General features: G+C 32.4%; 1 protein-coding gene across 2 annotated transcripts; it reads left to right on the top strand.

Annotated features, from left to right (window-relative positions):
- The first annotated feature begins 226 nt into the window (after nt 1-226).
- LOC116773457 (anoctamin-8) lies at nt 227-16,700 on the top strand. Of its 2 annotated transcripts, XM_032665893.2 has the most exons (24): nt 227-600; nt 935-1,063; nt 2,047-2,176; nt 2,627-2,732; nt 5,686-5,824; nt 6,060-6,176; nt 6,404-6,510; nt 6,585-6,688; nt 6,761-6,842; nt 7,094-7,246; nt 7,515-7,632; nt 8,325-8,380; nt 8,769-8,843; nt 8,920-9,049; nt 9,143-9,294; nt 9,827-10,024; nt 10,380-10,511; nt 11,025-11,156; nt 11,505-11,620; nt 12,534-12,630; nt 12,890-13,000; nt 13,616-13,739; nt 14,168-14,298; nt 14,795-16,700. In XM_032665893.2, the coding sequence occupies exons 1-24, from the start codon at nt 480-482 to the stop codon at nt 14,891-14,893; spliced, it is 2,859 nt and encodes a 952-aa protein (XP_032521784.2). In that variant the 5' UTR covers nt 227-479; the 3' UTR covers nt 14,894-16,700. The 2 variants fall into 2 exon arrangements, with proteins under 2 accessions (XP_032521784.2, XP_032521786.2); XM_032665895.2 differs by lacking the exons at nt 12,534-12,630; nt 12,890-13,000; nt 13,616-13,739; nt 14,168-14,298; nt 14,795-16,700 and adding an exon at nt 12,034-12,179 and having other exon boundaries at nt 233-600.
- The last annotated feature ends 386 nt before the right edge of the window (nt 16,701-17,086 follow it).

A 17,086-nucleotide genomic window follows, 5' to 3' on the forward strand; every position in this document is an offset into this window, starting at 1 on the left:
GTCCGTATATTTTCCAAAAGAATACGAATCTGTTGACCAACACTTATGAATTTACTTAACTACATTTAATTACTCGTCTTTATAAATAACTTAATTTTCAAACAGATTTTTTTCAATATAAGTTATACAGGTAGGTATTGTTAGCATTCGCAGTTAAATTGACGTTAACATCATATTTAAGTGACAATCAAGCCAAAATGTTACCCACTTGCAAAAATGGCGGCCAAAAATCAATTTTGAAATCTGACAGCTGATTGTTTGCCGCAGTGGCTCTTGGAAAAAATATAAAAATAAATATAAGTCCTTTAGTATAATTAAAATTATCATTATTGCAATGAATTTAAGATAAATTAAAATGTCTTGTATATGATGTATTGAGTGAGACGATTAGTTGTAATGTCTATTGTGATCGATGATGTAAGATTATTTAAGTGACTAAGTGCGCGTTTCATTGTTTGTCTGTTTTTTGTATATTCGTGATGGAGAGCGACAATGGAAGCATCGGAAATCATGAAAAAGAAGGGAATGAGAGCAGCTCGCATTCCACACCACAGGAACATAAATCGTTCGCTGAATATGCCAAGGATAAATTGGATAGTGGTAAATATATATTTTTTTATTTTATTTAATGAAAATATATATTATATGCTTAATTATATTGTTAAAATTATATTATTGACCTCCGCTAAGGACTTAAAATAATATTTACAGATCAATCAATGTATATTGAATAATAAACGCAAACAATTTATTATTATACATTTAAAAATATATATTTATAAACAATTTGTATGACGATTATTTTTAAATTACAACATTAAATATAACTATATATATACTATATTATATGTTATTCCTTCCTACAATGCTAATCTACAGTATTAGAGTTTTTTTAATGGTATAATTATATACTAACATAATAATAATTGAACAGCGGGCAGAGAGTTGCGACGTCGTCTTCCCATGGCTGGCCAGTTGGGAGCACACTTGATACATCCAAGACGACTCCTCCTTCACTCCACACCCACACAGCAGACCGATGTTGTACTAATATTTCCAAAAGGTACAAATAGATCTTTAAAAAAGGTTTTTTATTTCATTTAATTTTGTAGTAACATAATTCCTGTTTTTTTTTTAATTTAAATTTTATATAGTTACAGAATGAAATATATTATTGCAATGATCAATAGTTTTCATCCAAGTTACCATAGAGGTTGATATTATTATCATAAAAATCATTGAATAAATTAAATCTGTTGAAGATTCTTATTCTTAGTTACTTCCTAGTAAAATGTGATTTGTTACTTTTTATTACTTTTATTACAACTTATATACATATTTTTGCATTTAGTTTACAAGTTAAGATACTTTTTAAGGGCGATTCTAGTTCTCCGGTAATTTTTTTCTTTATGACAGTTTTAACAAATGGGCCTGTATGTAAATTTGTGTATAAGCTTGAGTGTTGCCAGCTATTCTAATTTGAGTTCCCCCAAATGACTCTGTCATGAATAATTCATTGTTACACTGACTAAGAACTTATATATACTCGAGTGGAGCAATTTGGCAACGAGTAGGCATTTATTTAAGTTACAATCACTGTTTATAACAAGTGATATAAAAAATATATTATATTCTATAATAATATTAGTACTAGCTTGAATAATGAAAATACTTCAGTGCCTCATAACTCCAATTTGATAAAGTTTTTAAGTGTAGCAGCCCAAGTTGTTAATATACAAAAACATGTTTTTTTTGGCGCGTATTTTTTAATTAATAATTTGAGACGAACATTACTACATTAAACAAGAAAATAATTAACGGCCCTAAATATAAACGAAACTAATATATTTCGGAATGCTACGCGTATTTTATTATTTTAAAAACTACATACTCCCGACGGGAGTTATGATAAAATACTCGTAGTAATCCGAAAAATATTAGTTTCGTTTATATGAATACTCGCGAAAATCTTAAGTCTCATTAAAATCAAAATCTCATGAAAATATAATTTAAATAAATGTTAATTTCATGGTGTATCTAACTAAGGTCTGCCGGATAGTATGTTGTTGTGGCTGCTGCAGAAGTTACGGGGCAGTCGTCCCAGACTGAGGGTCTACGTACGGCAGCACGCCTCATCGCAGTGCTCAGCCTTTTATATAACAGCTGATGACGATGTGTGAGTGTAACACAACACACACACACACATAAAAAACATACAAACAAACGCCCACACCCATACATATACATATTACATAGTTTGCGTATAAAATATTTCTTTGAATGAGTAATGATGCCTATTCGAACTTCCCACTCGAAACTATTTATCTTCATTAAACAAAATGCCAATCATCTCAAAAGGAATAATTGTGTTTTAAACATGTTATATTTTTCTATAGCGATTCTTTTTCATTCAACACATAAAAACATTGAGAGTTAAGAATGTTTTATACATAATATTTTTAAGTGTTCCATAAAAAAAAAAGTTTCCCTTTGATTGTTCGCGAACAAAACCTTGCAAATTCTAACTCTTTATAAACATATGCAATGTCTCTTATGCTTTTTATTAAATACATTTTTCTCTCTGTCAACGCTTTACTTTTTTTATTTATTATATACATTCTCATAGACTGCTGCAGACCGCGGAGGAAATTCATCTACCCAAACTGTTGAAGCCGGAATTCGGTGGCGGCTATAAGGAGTTCACAGTACGTGATATGCACTGCTTCCAAAAGGTAAGAGACACACACACACGCACACGCACACACACACATATATATGTAATGGTTGTGTTATTTGCTGTATGTACATATGTCTATGGTCAGGTGACTTTAACAAAAACTACCTATATTACGTGTTTAAGGATTGTTTTAACTTAATGAGATATACGACTTTTGCGAGTATTCATTTAAATGAAACTAATATTTTTCGGATTACTACGCGTATTTTTTTTTATTAACATACTTCCAAAGTTTCGGTTACTTTGCAGCAACCTTGGGCACGGTTTGTGCAAAGTAACCGAAACGTCGAGAGAGTGAAGTTCTTTAAAAAAAAAAAAAAATTAACTGGTAGTACCTTATATAAAAAATATTAGTTTTGTTTTAACTTAACCTGTAAAGACTTTCTTTCAATTATTTAACTATAATAATTAAATAATATTCGCATATTATTCTTACAAGCTTCCGGGATATTAATGTAGTTCCTTTTTTAAAATGTACACTTTTAGAACGGATTACGTTCTTATATATAATGAATTTAAGTGTTGCTATTTAAATTAACATATACTCAAGTTGTTATCAAAACTTATGAAATTCTTCACTAAATTAATAAAAGCTTAATATTCAAATTATTTTTTTTATATTATTTGATAAAAACTACATACAATAACATATTTTTCCCTAAACAAATAATTTACTAAGTCGTGATAGTAATCTATTTACGTGACTAAAACTACTTCTGATAAATCTAGTTTTGTGCGCTAGAATTTTGTCTCTGCTTATTCAATACACTGTATAATCAATAATTTGGTCCTATTTTCATATGTTACGTAATAATCAGATAAAAATGGACCCATATACATTTCTTCCCAAAGTAATTCTTAATTATATAACAAGAAAGAAAGAAAAAAAAAATAGCCTTTATAATTCGTCTCTGAAAACCAAATAACTTAATATTTTGATGAATAATATAATTATGTATTTTTGAAATTAAAATCATCACGTTTCGTTCTCACGCAACGAATAACAATTTCAATGACATTTCAAACAAATACGGTCTTAATATCGAGGTACCTAACAAAACCTGACCTGCGAAGCGTGACCTTCGAGATTGGGTTTAAAGAGATATCTATGAACTGTATTTAAACCGTAGACACATTAACCGACCGGTAGCGACATCTTGATCTGAACATGATACAACTGTTATTTATTGGTCCTTATGTAAATTATGTATTATAGCATATGTCTGAGCCACACCACTGTAAAGTTTCATCATAATCGGTAAAATATATATATATTTTTTTTAACGATTATTATTTTAATCGGTATTTTTGACGTGAAAAAACAACAAAACTTTTAAAAATTTTCACATCCTCGCAAACTTAACCGTGTTATATATAGGTATGACTGATTTAAATAATCGTAAAAAAAAAAATCTATTCATGAAATAATTCAGTCCTTTCATATGTACATGGACTATAACAAATCGTCAAATTGCGATCAAAATGACTAAGAGTTTTCATAATAAGCTCTCAAAATTTTACCTCCTCTTGAAGTATTTCGGACCGACCTTCTCGGCTTTAATTACTATTGAAAATACTCAAGGATACTTCAGATGTCGGAAAAGTTATTTGAACTAGATTCGTATAAATTTCATTCAAATAACCGACATTTTAAATGAAAGTAACTATATTAAAATTAAAATAATATTAATACGTACCATCTTTAAAATACTTAATGCAAACTCAAATTCAAAAATCGATTTTGAATTCAAATTTGGAACTAAATTGATGGCTAAGTTGTAATATAAGAAGTTTTTATTTGAAATTTATTAAAAGTTTAAAATATAAAAAAAAATTCAAAATTCATTCCGTCGCCTGTTTTAATTAACGTAATAGAGTTGTATAACCTTTAATGTAATCTATATATTAAGTGTATTTATTTCTTTATTTAACTTTTAATGCTTATTTAAAAAAAAATCTAATATTCTACTTACTAATGAATTGTAAGAGAATTTAATAAATATTACCTACCTTATAAACGGTTTTATAATGCGAAATATAACGCTATGTTTGAACATTCATTAAAATACCAGAGTTCAGGGACGGAGCTATTAACAAGGGACTCCTTTCTGTGTGAAATCTCTTTATTTTTTTTTTAATGACGTCTTTATGTCGTCGCATGTCGTTTGTTTACAGCCGAATTCTTAGTGCTTTAATGTTTTATATGTACGTAATATTTACATATTATATATGTAATAAATTTTTATTGATAGTTAGTAGATTATTTGTATTAATTATTTCTGACAAGTTAATAAATAAATATTATAATTGAAATATATGTTACTTCTGCCTTACATCTAGTACATAAAATATATAAGGTTATCTATGGGGATATAGTTAAAATAATTTGGTAAAGTATTAGGTACGTTATAATGATATAACTTAAAAGTAAAGTATAATAAAAAAAATTGGAATTTACCTAAATTATAGTTTTTTTTTGTCTTTTAATTTCCAATAATATATTAATTTAGCAGTAATGATTTTATACGTGTCTATTACACTTACCACATGTATAACCCGTCACTCTAATGAGGAACGCTTGCAGTTTACGAATAACTCTCAACATATCCGCACTATCGTTTATTGAATGGGAAACGTGAAACGCCTCGTACGTACTTCAACGACACAAACTAGTACTAAGCATACAGACATGTCAATTATTTATTACGCTATAAAATGTTACCTTAAAAAAATATTTATAATAGTAACTTTAACGAAGTAACGAAAAATTCGATTCAAAGATATCGTGATAATTATTAAATGTTCCCTTGTTTTGTAGTCATATAATTTGTTCTATATATTTCTGTATATAAACTTGTTTTGATTGAACATAGAATAATAAACGATTGATTGCAGTATCTCAATATTACTATTGGGAGAGGGTTTTAAAATATTCGTCGTACATATAGGGTTCATCGGCGTCTGAATTGCTAAGCTCTCAAGACCGCGGCGCGCTGGTGAAGCACGTGCTGGAGTCGGCGCGAGCGGAGCCCGGGGACGAGCACGCCCTGGAACCAGCGCTTACTCTGAGGGTTGGACAGAGTATTGGTAACTGAGCAAGTCGTAGCTTACGAGGAGTGTTGATGATACGTGTACAGATAAAGACATTTCGATACCGATATAGAAAATGTGTTGATTGGTTCAGTCATTAAGGAATATATTTATTTTCTAATATACCCAATACTAATTTATTTAAAATAAAATTAATTATATAAAAATATTAGCATAAGTTTATTCCTAGTGCCTATATAAATATATATATAGTAAGATCAATATATTTCAGTTCCAGCGTGTGTCAGTCGCGGCGTCATATCAAACATGTTCCCATTACACGAGAGAGCGTCTCTAGACTACTTGCGACAGAAGTGGGTTAAAAGTATTTTCAACCCTCAGCCATTAGGTATGTTATATTCATATACATTATACGGGCTTCTTATTAATTTCATTGATATACTCGCACCGCACGCGGCTTCACCTTGTAACATATACGACATAAAAATGTGATCTTTATTTCAATACAATTTTTTTTTTCAAACTTAACGATTAGTTTCTGAGGTGACCCCTAACAAACAAACGTGCAAACAAACAAGCATACTTTTTAATATGTTTAAATAATAATATTTCCAGATGAAATAAGCGAATATTTCGGTGTAAAAGTAGCTATGTATTTCGCTTGGTTGGGTCATTACACTCAGTATCTGACGGTACCGGCCTTCGTTGGATTCATATTTTGGGTATTTTTCTCCTTCCTGAGATAAATTATATCGACAGAAAAACAAAGGTTTTTATATATCTTTAATATTTTAAGATATGGATCAAAACAGCCGACGAATATTGGAAGGATATAGCGCATGTACTTTTCTCACTGTTCAACGTCCTGTGGGCCTGCGTGTATTTGGAGACATGGAAAAGGTATATTTAAACTTATATATATATACATATATAAAATTTTTATTTATACATATAAAAACTTTTTCGTCACAGATTATCAAATGTTCTGGCATATCGATGGGGCACTTTGGACCAAAGAGACGATTTGCTCGTGGAACCCAGGCCGTTGTTTCAGGTGATATATATAATCAGTTCGTGTTCCTAATTCAAAAACAGTTTTGTTTTTCGAATTTATTATGAGGTTTAAAAATATACAGACTAAAAAAAAAACAAAAACAAAATACTGTTTGCAACGAATATAATAATCATATTCAATTATTTCTATTTGTTTTCCTTATTTAAATTTGACAAAGGTATTTTTTTTTAATGAATTATCAGAACGTGTATAACCTTCTGAAATAACCTATTTTCGAATTTGGAACGCAGGGCGAGATGGGTATAAGCAAGGTGACCGGCCGGCCGGAGCCGCAGTACCCGTCGTGGCGGAGGCGCGTGTGGCGGCACTGTGTGTCGCTACCGGTCATGATGGTGTGCCTGGCGGTCGCCGCGCTGGCTACCTGCGGCTTGCTGAGAGCGCAGGTGTGTGTGTGTGTGTGTGTGTGCATATGAACTAATGCTACTAGGATGTGCGTTTAATAATTCTACTGCGCTCGTTTGATATACTTAGTAATGTTTTGTTATGAAAGTGTCTATGTGTGTCTAAATATACGTGTAATAAGATTAGGTATCAGTATAAATACACTAGTAGTATAATAGGTTGGTAGTTTTTGCCAGTCGCTGAACACAACGTATTGTATGTATGTGTGGGTCTGTGGCTGGTGTCATTTTTTTTTTTTACCTCGACCAGGACTGGTGGGAAGAAAGAATAGTTTACCTGTCGTTTATACCGAGAGCGTTTTTGGCAGTTATAATAGCAGTCGAAGAAGAGCTCTACGCCAGGATCGCGAAATGGTTGAACGATAAAGGTAATAAATGTTTTGACATCATAGTTAGTGTACAATAGATTCTAGATGCCCTAAGTACAGGGCACATTACACACTAATAGTTTATTAAATATGCGATACAATGCACTTACGGAATAACTATATACATATATTAGTTCTATGCATTTTATTATAGAATATTTGAATTTAATACCATATTTAAATGTATTTAATTTTAGAACATTATTTTTGTTTTGGGTATTATAAAATATTACTTAATAATATTACACTCACTTATATTTCTCTTATAATTTATATATATACTAGTGATATGTTAACCCAAGTTTAGATTGGGGAATAAATTTTCCAATATAATATAATATAATATAATAATATTTCCAATATTTAAAAGTTTCCAATTAAATAGTTATAAAAAAATGTATTTAAAAATATGGGCGTTTATTTTTTTTTGAATGTGTTCTAACCGAGTGTGTTTTTTTCTATAGCAACACTTCTAAGATCTAAAATATGATGCATGTTACGAATTTCGATAACTTCTAGTTTTAGGCTAGCACCATAGATATAAAATAATTATATAAATAGAATAAAATTTATTATAGCATAGAGTAGTTATTGTAGCTGTATGATATAATAGCGCATATTTTCTCTTTACCGCTTACCAAATGGAATGGGAACTGCGACGTTTTTATACTGGTAACACCGTTTACATACAGAGAACTATCGCCTCGAGACAAAATATGAAAATCATCTCATACTGAAAATAGCGTTGGTTTGTATCTATGGACGGGTACTGTCGTAATAATCATGCTTATATACTTATAAGGATAATATTATTATAATGAAAATGTTCTAATAGATATCGGCTCTGTTCGCACAATCTGTGCTCGCATGTATTTTTGTCTATGCACGCATGTACGCCATAGATATTGGATTGATTACATCATAACAGATTATAACAAAATTTACAACATCACTACATAATGTCCATTCGCCATATATAAGGTACATATAAATAATGTATAAATTAATCGCATTTAAATAACAATACTAACCGTGTTAAAGGATTCTGTACCTTATATACATTGGAATACAGTAGAAAGCTTTCGGTGTGTCACATACAGTATGATTTATCCATTAAAATGTTTTTCTTCTGACAGTTTCAGTTCGTGAATTCGTTCATGAGTTTGTTCTACATCGCGTTCTACTTACAGGACATGGATAAATTGAAAGAGGTTGTATATGATGATTGTATAGCTATTATTTTGTATCAAAATTATAATATAACATATATATATGTATATGTTTCAGCAACTAGCCGTACTGTTAATAACGAGACAAATAATAGGTAACCTGAAAGAATCCGCGTTACCGTATGTCATAGAAAATGTTAGATTCCACAAGATGTGCTACGAAATATTCGGCATAAGTCCCAGTAAAGGTGAGTGCTGAGAACAGATTGATGTTATGTCGCTTGAGGCTTAAAATTCGACAAAAGAGGTTGTCACGTTAAATATTTTTATTAACAAAATAGTACAAACCCAAAACCAACTGTCTGAGCTGTTTGATAAGAGGACGTCGTCTTCCGGGGAAGCCCCTGAGGTCAACGGCACCGATGAGAGAAGGGACTCCGATATAACTACCAAAGGAATATACCAGGCTGAGCTGGAATCACAGCTGTTCAAGGTATAATAACACTTGAAATAATTTATATCGTTAATATTAACTACTATAGATTATAAGACATTTGTCGTAAACGCGTATTAAACTATAAGACGTGGTATTAGAAGCTAAAAGCTATACTGCCTTGTCTAATAAATCATCAGGGACCAATACTCTATCCAGTGAACGTGTTTCGTGAGATGCTTGATAATATATCGTCTGCCATGTTATAATAATCCTATATTCGTTCCATAGTATATTTTAATTGAATTTAAAATACCGTGACATCCTACTAGGTTATATTTTCAGTTGAAATGTTCAATACAATTATAATCCTCAAAGTCCCACAGTACTGTACATATTCCGTCAAAATCTCACAGTTGACAGTACTGTACATCACCCTCACCCTCCAAAGTCCCACAGTACTGTACATATTCCGTCAAAATCTCACAGTTGACAGTACTGTACATCACCCTCACCCTCCAAAGTTCCACAGTACTGTACATAATATATCAAAGTGCTACAGTAGTGTTATGTAGTCCACGGCATGTTCCAGTACGAGGGCACGTTCGCGGAGTACCTGGAGATGTTGACTCAGCTGGGCCACGTGCTGCTGTTCTCGACCGCCTTCCCCCTGGCCGCTCTCTGCGCCCTCGTCAACAACACGTGTGAAGTGCGAGCCGATGCATTCAAACTATGCCACGTGGCCCAGAGACCCTTCGGAGAGAGGGTCAGCAATATCGGCAGCTGGCAGGTGTGTTTTATATAATATACTTGAGTAATAATCTATTTAATAGCATCTTTAAGTAGGACTTTGGGCTATGGGTTTCCTGCTAAAATATGTAGGTATATTGCTATATATATGATTAAAAATTCAATCTTCGTTTTAGCAAAAGAATTCTCCATGTCCCAAAAACTAATACACAAAGTAGACAGAGTTAAGACTCAAAATAAGTTAAACATAAAAAAAAAATTCACTCAACATAATACATAGAAGTCTGATAGATAGATAAAATTAATTTGTAGTATGCGAGTTTCTCTGACCAATTTGTAACTTGATATATTTTATTACCACGACCTCATTATATGTTATAACTATATATTTCCAGCACGCCATGGAAGCAATGGTGTGGTTGTCGGTGTTGGTGAACTGTGCCCTGATTGGTCTCTCGGGTCCCGTGCATAGACTGTTGCCCGGGGCCACCGCCTCGCAGACCGTACTAGGGATTGTTGCTTTGGAGGTCAATATACACAGACATACCTGACACACACGCACACACACACACACACACATATATATATATATATCCTTGAATATTAACTTTAATAGATAACCAATAATAAAACTCAATGTTATTTTCTGTTATATGTAGATTATTTTATAATAAGTATTTAATACGGAGAATTAGTTATTCTGGTTTTATAATTTTCAGTCAATCTTGAAAATTATTGAATTAACATGCAAAATATGTTGGACAAATGTCACGTACTAGAAAATTACACGGAGGCTATGTGATTATATTGTAACATGACTGTAGTTGTAACCACCGCTTTGTTATCAAAATCTAAGTGTATAAAATATCAGTTCTGCTGCCAAATTATAGACCTACCCACATCATTCTACAAATGATTTATTTTATTTAATTGGCAACACTCCAAAAGTTACTTTAAAATTATTTAATGGCAACACTAATTATTTATAATTTGTAAGTCAATAAGAATGTTTAATTCATACAATAAATATCCATTCGCAGCACGTTATCCTGGTGATAGTTCTGTGTCTTCGTCTGGCTATACCCGAAATCCCGGGTTGGCTCGCCACGGAAATGGCAAAGGTCGAATTCCAAAGGCGAGAGGCTATAAAGAACGCACACGCACCGCTACTGGTCAGTTACATATATGTATATATCGAATTTAAATAAAAATAATATTTGTATGAATAATATGTAATATAAATTAATATGGACTATAGGAAAATTCGAACCTAGGACAGCTGCGAAATCGAATTTCAGTCCCTTCATAAACTGAACTATCATGTCGTGTCTAGTAGTAGTATATTAAGAAGTAGTAGCAGTATATTAAGAATTTTATATATTTTAACGTAATATCATTTTTGAAGTGCCATATACATATAAAGTGTTTATAAGAAAATCCCAAACTATGATCTTATTAGCTTCTATAATTGTCACTTATATTTATAATTTAATTAAAAATTTAACTTGATATCCTGTCAGTCTGAAGGCACTAGTTCGGACGACATCCGCCGCACGCCCAGCATCACGCCCACTACACCCAAACAGGACCGGAAGAAGATCTGTGTAGGGAAGATACCGGAAATACCACCCTTCAGGTACGATATACTATAAGGAACGGTTTACACTATCACATATAAGGCCCTGAATAGATTAGTTGAGTTTATATGAGACTATATTACTTGGTATTTTGATTTTAATTCAAAGTTTCTTCTCTACTACTATAGTTGGGAAAAGTATTTTATGAGTTCAAAAAGATTTATAGTTTGGTTGGAATTACAATGTCAGTAAAAATAAAACAAATATGTAATGAGGTTTTATATATACATTTGAGATATATTAAAAGGTCACGTGGCTTATGTTAAGTATGAAATGCATAAGCACAGAGTAATGAATTCCAAAGAGATCTTTATCAATGTTTCTCTCAGACATTAATTACTCTGTGTACATAAAGTAGTTCACTAGATATCATATTATAGGTTTCATGTATTTTTTATATTTTTGTTTTCAGTTAATTTGACACAAGTATTTGCCTGGATGGGTGTGTAGTTACAGAGTATATATGTCATTCCATTATGTCAGTATTTTATCTATTCGCTTGTTATTTATAATTGTATTTATTAATAATTTTATTTGCAATAAATTTTTATCTAGTTACTCTGTAGTTTTTCTTGGCTTAGCCTGGGTGGACCCGTTGGATTAAATAATTATGTTAGCGTATTACATTTGTCAGACAAGGGTACAAAGTAATTGGAACAAATAAGGTTGCCAAAGGTATTTTATTCCGTCCTACGCTTGAATTTGCTGAGACCATTTCTTTACTATTTCTTAAACTGTACTAATATAAACACACATTATATTTAGTAGTCTCGGAGTATCTTCCTACTCATAGATCTTCTACTTCCTACTATGATCACATTTATTTCACTGAAACACATTTTCCCTCGCTTTCCCCTATTTGCTTATTATAATGTATGTATTAAGTATTGTCTGATTATGTTATAATTTCAGACCAAAGGCTGCTTCTATCACAGAACCGTCTGTGACTACTGGGTCTTTACAAATACTACAGGATGTGAGTCCCACCAAACCCATACCACGCCGGAAGGTAAATAACACATGTGTATTATTCCTTATATTAATTATACATGAATTATGTGTGTTGGTTAAATGATTCGTGATGATTGATGATGATGATGATGATGATGATGATGGAACGATTAAAATATGTGATATAAGTGTAATAGGGTATGTGATGGTTATTGCGAATAAAAACATATAAATTGGAGGTAGAATTTGTTTTATAAATCACTATGTAAATAACTATATACATGTTATTGTATAAGGTGTGTGTATGTATGTTACAGCAGGAGGGCCTGTCTCTGCTCGGTGTCCGCGGTCTTCGTGACGAGCCTCTCCATCGGTCAGCTCACTGCATCCCTCATCCGACACGACCGCTCGCCAACCCCGCGCTACAGGTGACACACACTCACGCGCACACAAGCACGCACATACACATACATACACACACACACATTCATGTATGTAGAAATTTCAGAGGTTTATGACATTTTCCTTTATATTAGTAATCATATGTATATTAACAGGCATAGTGTAATCACTTCAGAGTCCATCCCATAGCATTTCATTTTTGACTTCCCATGTTATCCATAAATTAGTGTACGTTCTCCAATTTATCAAAACTCTTTAACAAAATGCGGCGTTGCCACTCTTCTCTACAGTACATTGCTGTGCTAGAAACGGCAGTTTAATATTATGAAAATAAAAGCAACACTGAGATCACATTCTTTGTTTGCCACAAATGGTTGTATTTTTATTTATAAAAACAATAAGCTAATAATAGAATGTAACACAAATCAAGTGACGACTTGAGAAAAGATTTTTTCACTGTTAGGTTCTTCTTACTCGAAAAGTATATTAATTCTAACATATAACACAATTAATGAAGCTCTAGAACAGAAATTCGCACCTACCTACTTTATATGCAAAATTTGCCATGTAGGACTCCAAATAGTTAGCGTGAGATATATATATATATATATATATATATATATATTAAATATATATGTCAGGAGTTATCCGGCGGCCCCATAGCCGGTTCGGAGCCTGATCTGAATGCATCGGTGACTCCCTCAATGGAAACGAGCGCCTCCAGCGAAGACGACAGGCCGAGAGACAAGGAGAAGGATAAGAGCAGTTAGTATTACTTATATTGAAATGTTTAGGATTATAAGTTCATACATATCAGTACCTAAAACTACTGCTAGAAGACTCGGCTCTGGACAGAATTAATGTCACTTCATTCTTCCGAAGGCAGCCCTAGTAGGTTCGTTTCAAATTTGGTTTGGTAGAGAGAGGAGCTTGGACGTTGGAGCTGAGCGTTTAACGCGCGTTTGATAGGGGCCCCTTAAACCTAAACCTTGCCGCAAGTCCCAGGCACTGTCGAAGCTCCTCTCCCTGCAACGCAATGGACCCGGCACTCGCACGGTGAATCCATGGAATGCTGAGAGGTTTCGTCTCTGTCTTAAAAGGAATTTAAGGATTTTATTCTTTTGTGATTTTTAATAAATTATCATAGATGTACTATCCTGTATGGGACACTATACTATCTCATCTATCTCCAGGTCGGTCTCGTGCTAAGGCGGCGCTGGTGAAGCGCGTGCGCTCCGTGGCGGTTTTTTCATTGGGACTGCGAAGGGCGCGCGAGGCGGCTGCGGCACACGACGCCCAAGACACGCACACTCCGCACACACCTGTGAGTGACGAGCGAAACACTGGGGATAAGTTTGCGCGTGTACACTGAACGCGACAACAAGTGCACACTCTAGATGCTTATCGATAGCGAAAAATGGTAATAGTAAAAAAATAATGGGTCCAATTTAAGTGCTCGCAAGTGTACTGGGGAATATCCAATCACGTGCATGGGATTGTGCCGTCTCGTTCTATCGTCCCGCATCACACACATGACACCTGGAAATCGTATCGTCGCTTGCTAAGTTATTGCCGGCTTCTTTACACGACTATGATAGCTCATACTGGCCGGCGTGGTAAGGCAAGATAGTGTGCACCGGGCCTTAAACCACTATTGATCGATAAAAAAATACATACGAAGAAAGTTTTTTGATCTTTAGCAGAGAAAAATCTCTCATGTAGTCACAGGTTTAAATTCTGCTTGCGTTGGTATCTTTTTTGTTTCTATACATATATAAGACATTAATTAATTATTTTATTGGGATGTATGTTCGTCACAGGGACCACCGGCTCCTATGTTGGGTGGCGAGCTGTCTTTGATACCCATAGAGCAGCTCATACAATTGGACGACGTGAGGCCGCGGCATAACCACACGTAGGTACACGACACACGACACGACGTCACGACACGACATGCGACACGGCCGGACTGTTTGAATGCCACAGCAATGATCATTAATGTAACCTGACCTCGTTACGTTTTATTTATGTACCTTCATACATTTAGTAACTTGGTTTGTGTTATCAATGAAAAAAACTGTTGTAATCGCAATACAAACAACCTAATATAACCTCCTTTGATTTATTTCATTACAATAATAAAATATAATAATATGCGTATTTCATTCACATATTACATTCATTACATTCCACATATTATTATTTCTAAATTTATTATACAAAAAAAATTTTGGTTTTCATATAGAAGCTTTGTGTATTTATTTTTTTTACTGAGGCTATCAGCATACACATATAAATTATATACATACAATATACATTACAAGAAATAAGGTTACATTGTTTGATGAAAAATGTTTTTTTTTTCACCCAAAGAACATTTCATACAAACAGTCCGGTGATTAGAGGATAATTTAATATAGAATCTTAATGTACTTCAGTTAAATTTTCGTTTGAATGTACAAGTATTTATATTTAAGGGGATACAGCGGGGAGTAAGGAGAAAAATGTAATGTGGCTTTTATTGTCATTAATATATGGTTCATATTCCAATAACACGCAATAATAGTTATATAAGTCAACCAATAGTTCAGTTTGTTGAATTTAAAACAAAGGTAAGGAGAATAAATTAAACGACAAGTTTGAGACCTACATAATATTAATGAATATCGCAATCGACGGTATTTTGAAAAGTTTTTTAATGAGAAATTTTTGTATGAATTTTTCAATGTTGTTGACGTGTTCGTTTAAAACGCAATTGTTGTAAAGCAAAAATTGTTTGTCTATGCTTCCGAAATCAATGAGCAATTTTTTGACAATAAGTTGAATGTTCTCAGACCGGCGACACTTAGAACGCTAGAATATAGATGGTGTATAGAAATAGATTTAGTTAAAAATTATTTTCTACTATAAAAGTTACAGTGAAATTGTTGTTTAGATATTTTAATTTTAGCACCCAATGTCGTCTGGTTATAGTAACTTCTGTTATAGCTAAAATTTAATCATCTCCCTATAATTTGCTGTCATTTAAAAATGTCTATATATGGTGAATCCTTTCCAAAACCCTCGACTGCTTTTTCAAGAAAACAAGAGTAACAGTGAGTGACACAATATAAAATTTTGAACATCCTGTCTTGAAAACACAATAATGCAATTTAATTACTTGGATAATATATATTTATATATATTATTTTTTTCCGTAGTCCTATTTAAAATTTTGTATAATCTGTTTTAAATCACACAATAACATATAATGAAAATAAATTTGGCTTTGACGTTTCATAAGATGTCTATATATTGGTTAACTTTGATTATTTGAATTTGATGTTTGAAACGGCGGCTTCGTGCATCTTTTGAAATTTGTTTTGTTGCTTTTATTTGTAGAAAATTATTAATGTTCGTCCTACATTAAGTTTTGAGTCAAAATAACTAATATGTTATATATATTTTTTTAAATTCAACTAGTTACTAGATTGTTCTGCATTTTGTCAAAACAAATATATGAGATATAAAAGATTAAGATTTCTAAGGCTACTTGCAATCTTTGCCGATGTCGCACCAGTCAATTATTAAAACCAAAAATTTTGCAAACGAAGTGAATACTAAATTGACAATGTCTGATTTCTGAATATATTTTAAAATACTTGCATCAAACAGTAATTTTTTGTGAATGCAATTTTTTAGTTATGAATTTTATGAAGCGTTTCCGTAAAACTATCTTAATAGTCATTAATAGTCAAAAAAATATGACTGAGAAAGGAAAATTGGGCTTCCGATATGTAAAACAGAGCAGCTATATTCTTCTCAATAACGTTCTATGTACAATTCACTTAAATTTTTCATTATGTGACGTTCATAACCTAAAAATATGACAGGCGTAATAATTTTTATCTCATCGGACATTGACTGTCATATTTTATAAGAAATACAGTTGCCAGTTAAAATAATTATAATTTTAGCTTCATGATAGCTGTCGTCAATAGTGGAATATTTTTAATAATGTTCTAATTTACATTGTAAACAAATAATTATTCCAGAATGTTCATTATGGCTTAGGAAATATTGAGTTAGAATCGTACTATAGTGATATTGTATGTTGTTTTAGCATTCAGATG

Source organism: Danaus plexippus (genome assembly GCF_018135715.1).
Source record: "Danaus plexippus chromosome 22 unlocalized genomic scaffold, MEX_DaPlex mxdp_33, whole genome shotgun sequence".
Classification (NCBI taxonomy): Eukaryota; Metazoa; Arthropoda; class Insecta; order Lepidoptera; family Nymphalidae; genus Danaus; species Danaus plexippus.

Excerpts from the sequence above, each read along its gene's own strand:
- LOC116773457 (XM_032665893.2), top strand. The coding sequence starts at position 480 with ATGGAGAGCGACAATGGAAGCATCGGAAATCATGAAAAAGAAGGGAAT. Across the intron at positions 1,064-2,046 it reads TGTACTAATATTTCCAAAAG|GTCTGCCGGATAGTATGTTG; the intron begins GTACAAATAGAT and ends TATCTAACTAAG. Across the intron at positions 8,381-8,768 it reads TCATACTGAAAATAGCGTTG|TTTCAGTTCGTGAATTCGTT; the intron begins GTTTGTATCTAT and ends TTCTTCTGACAG.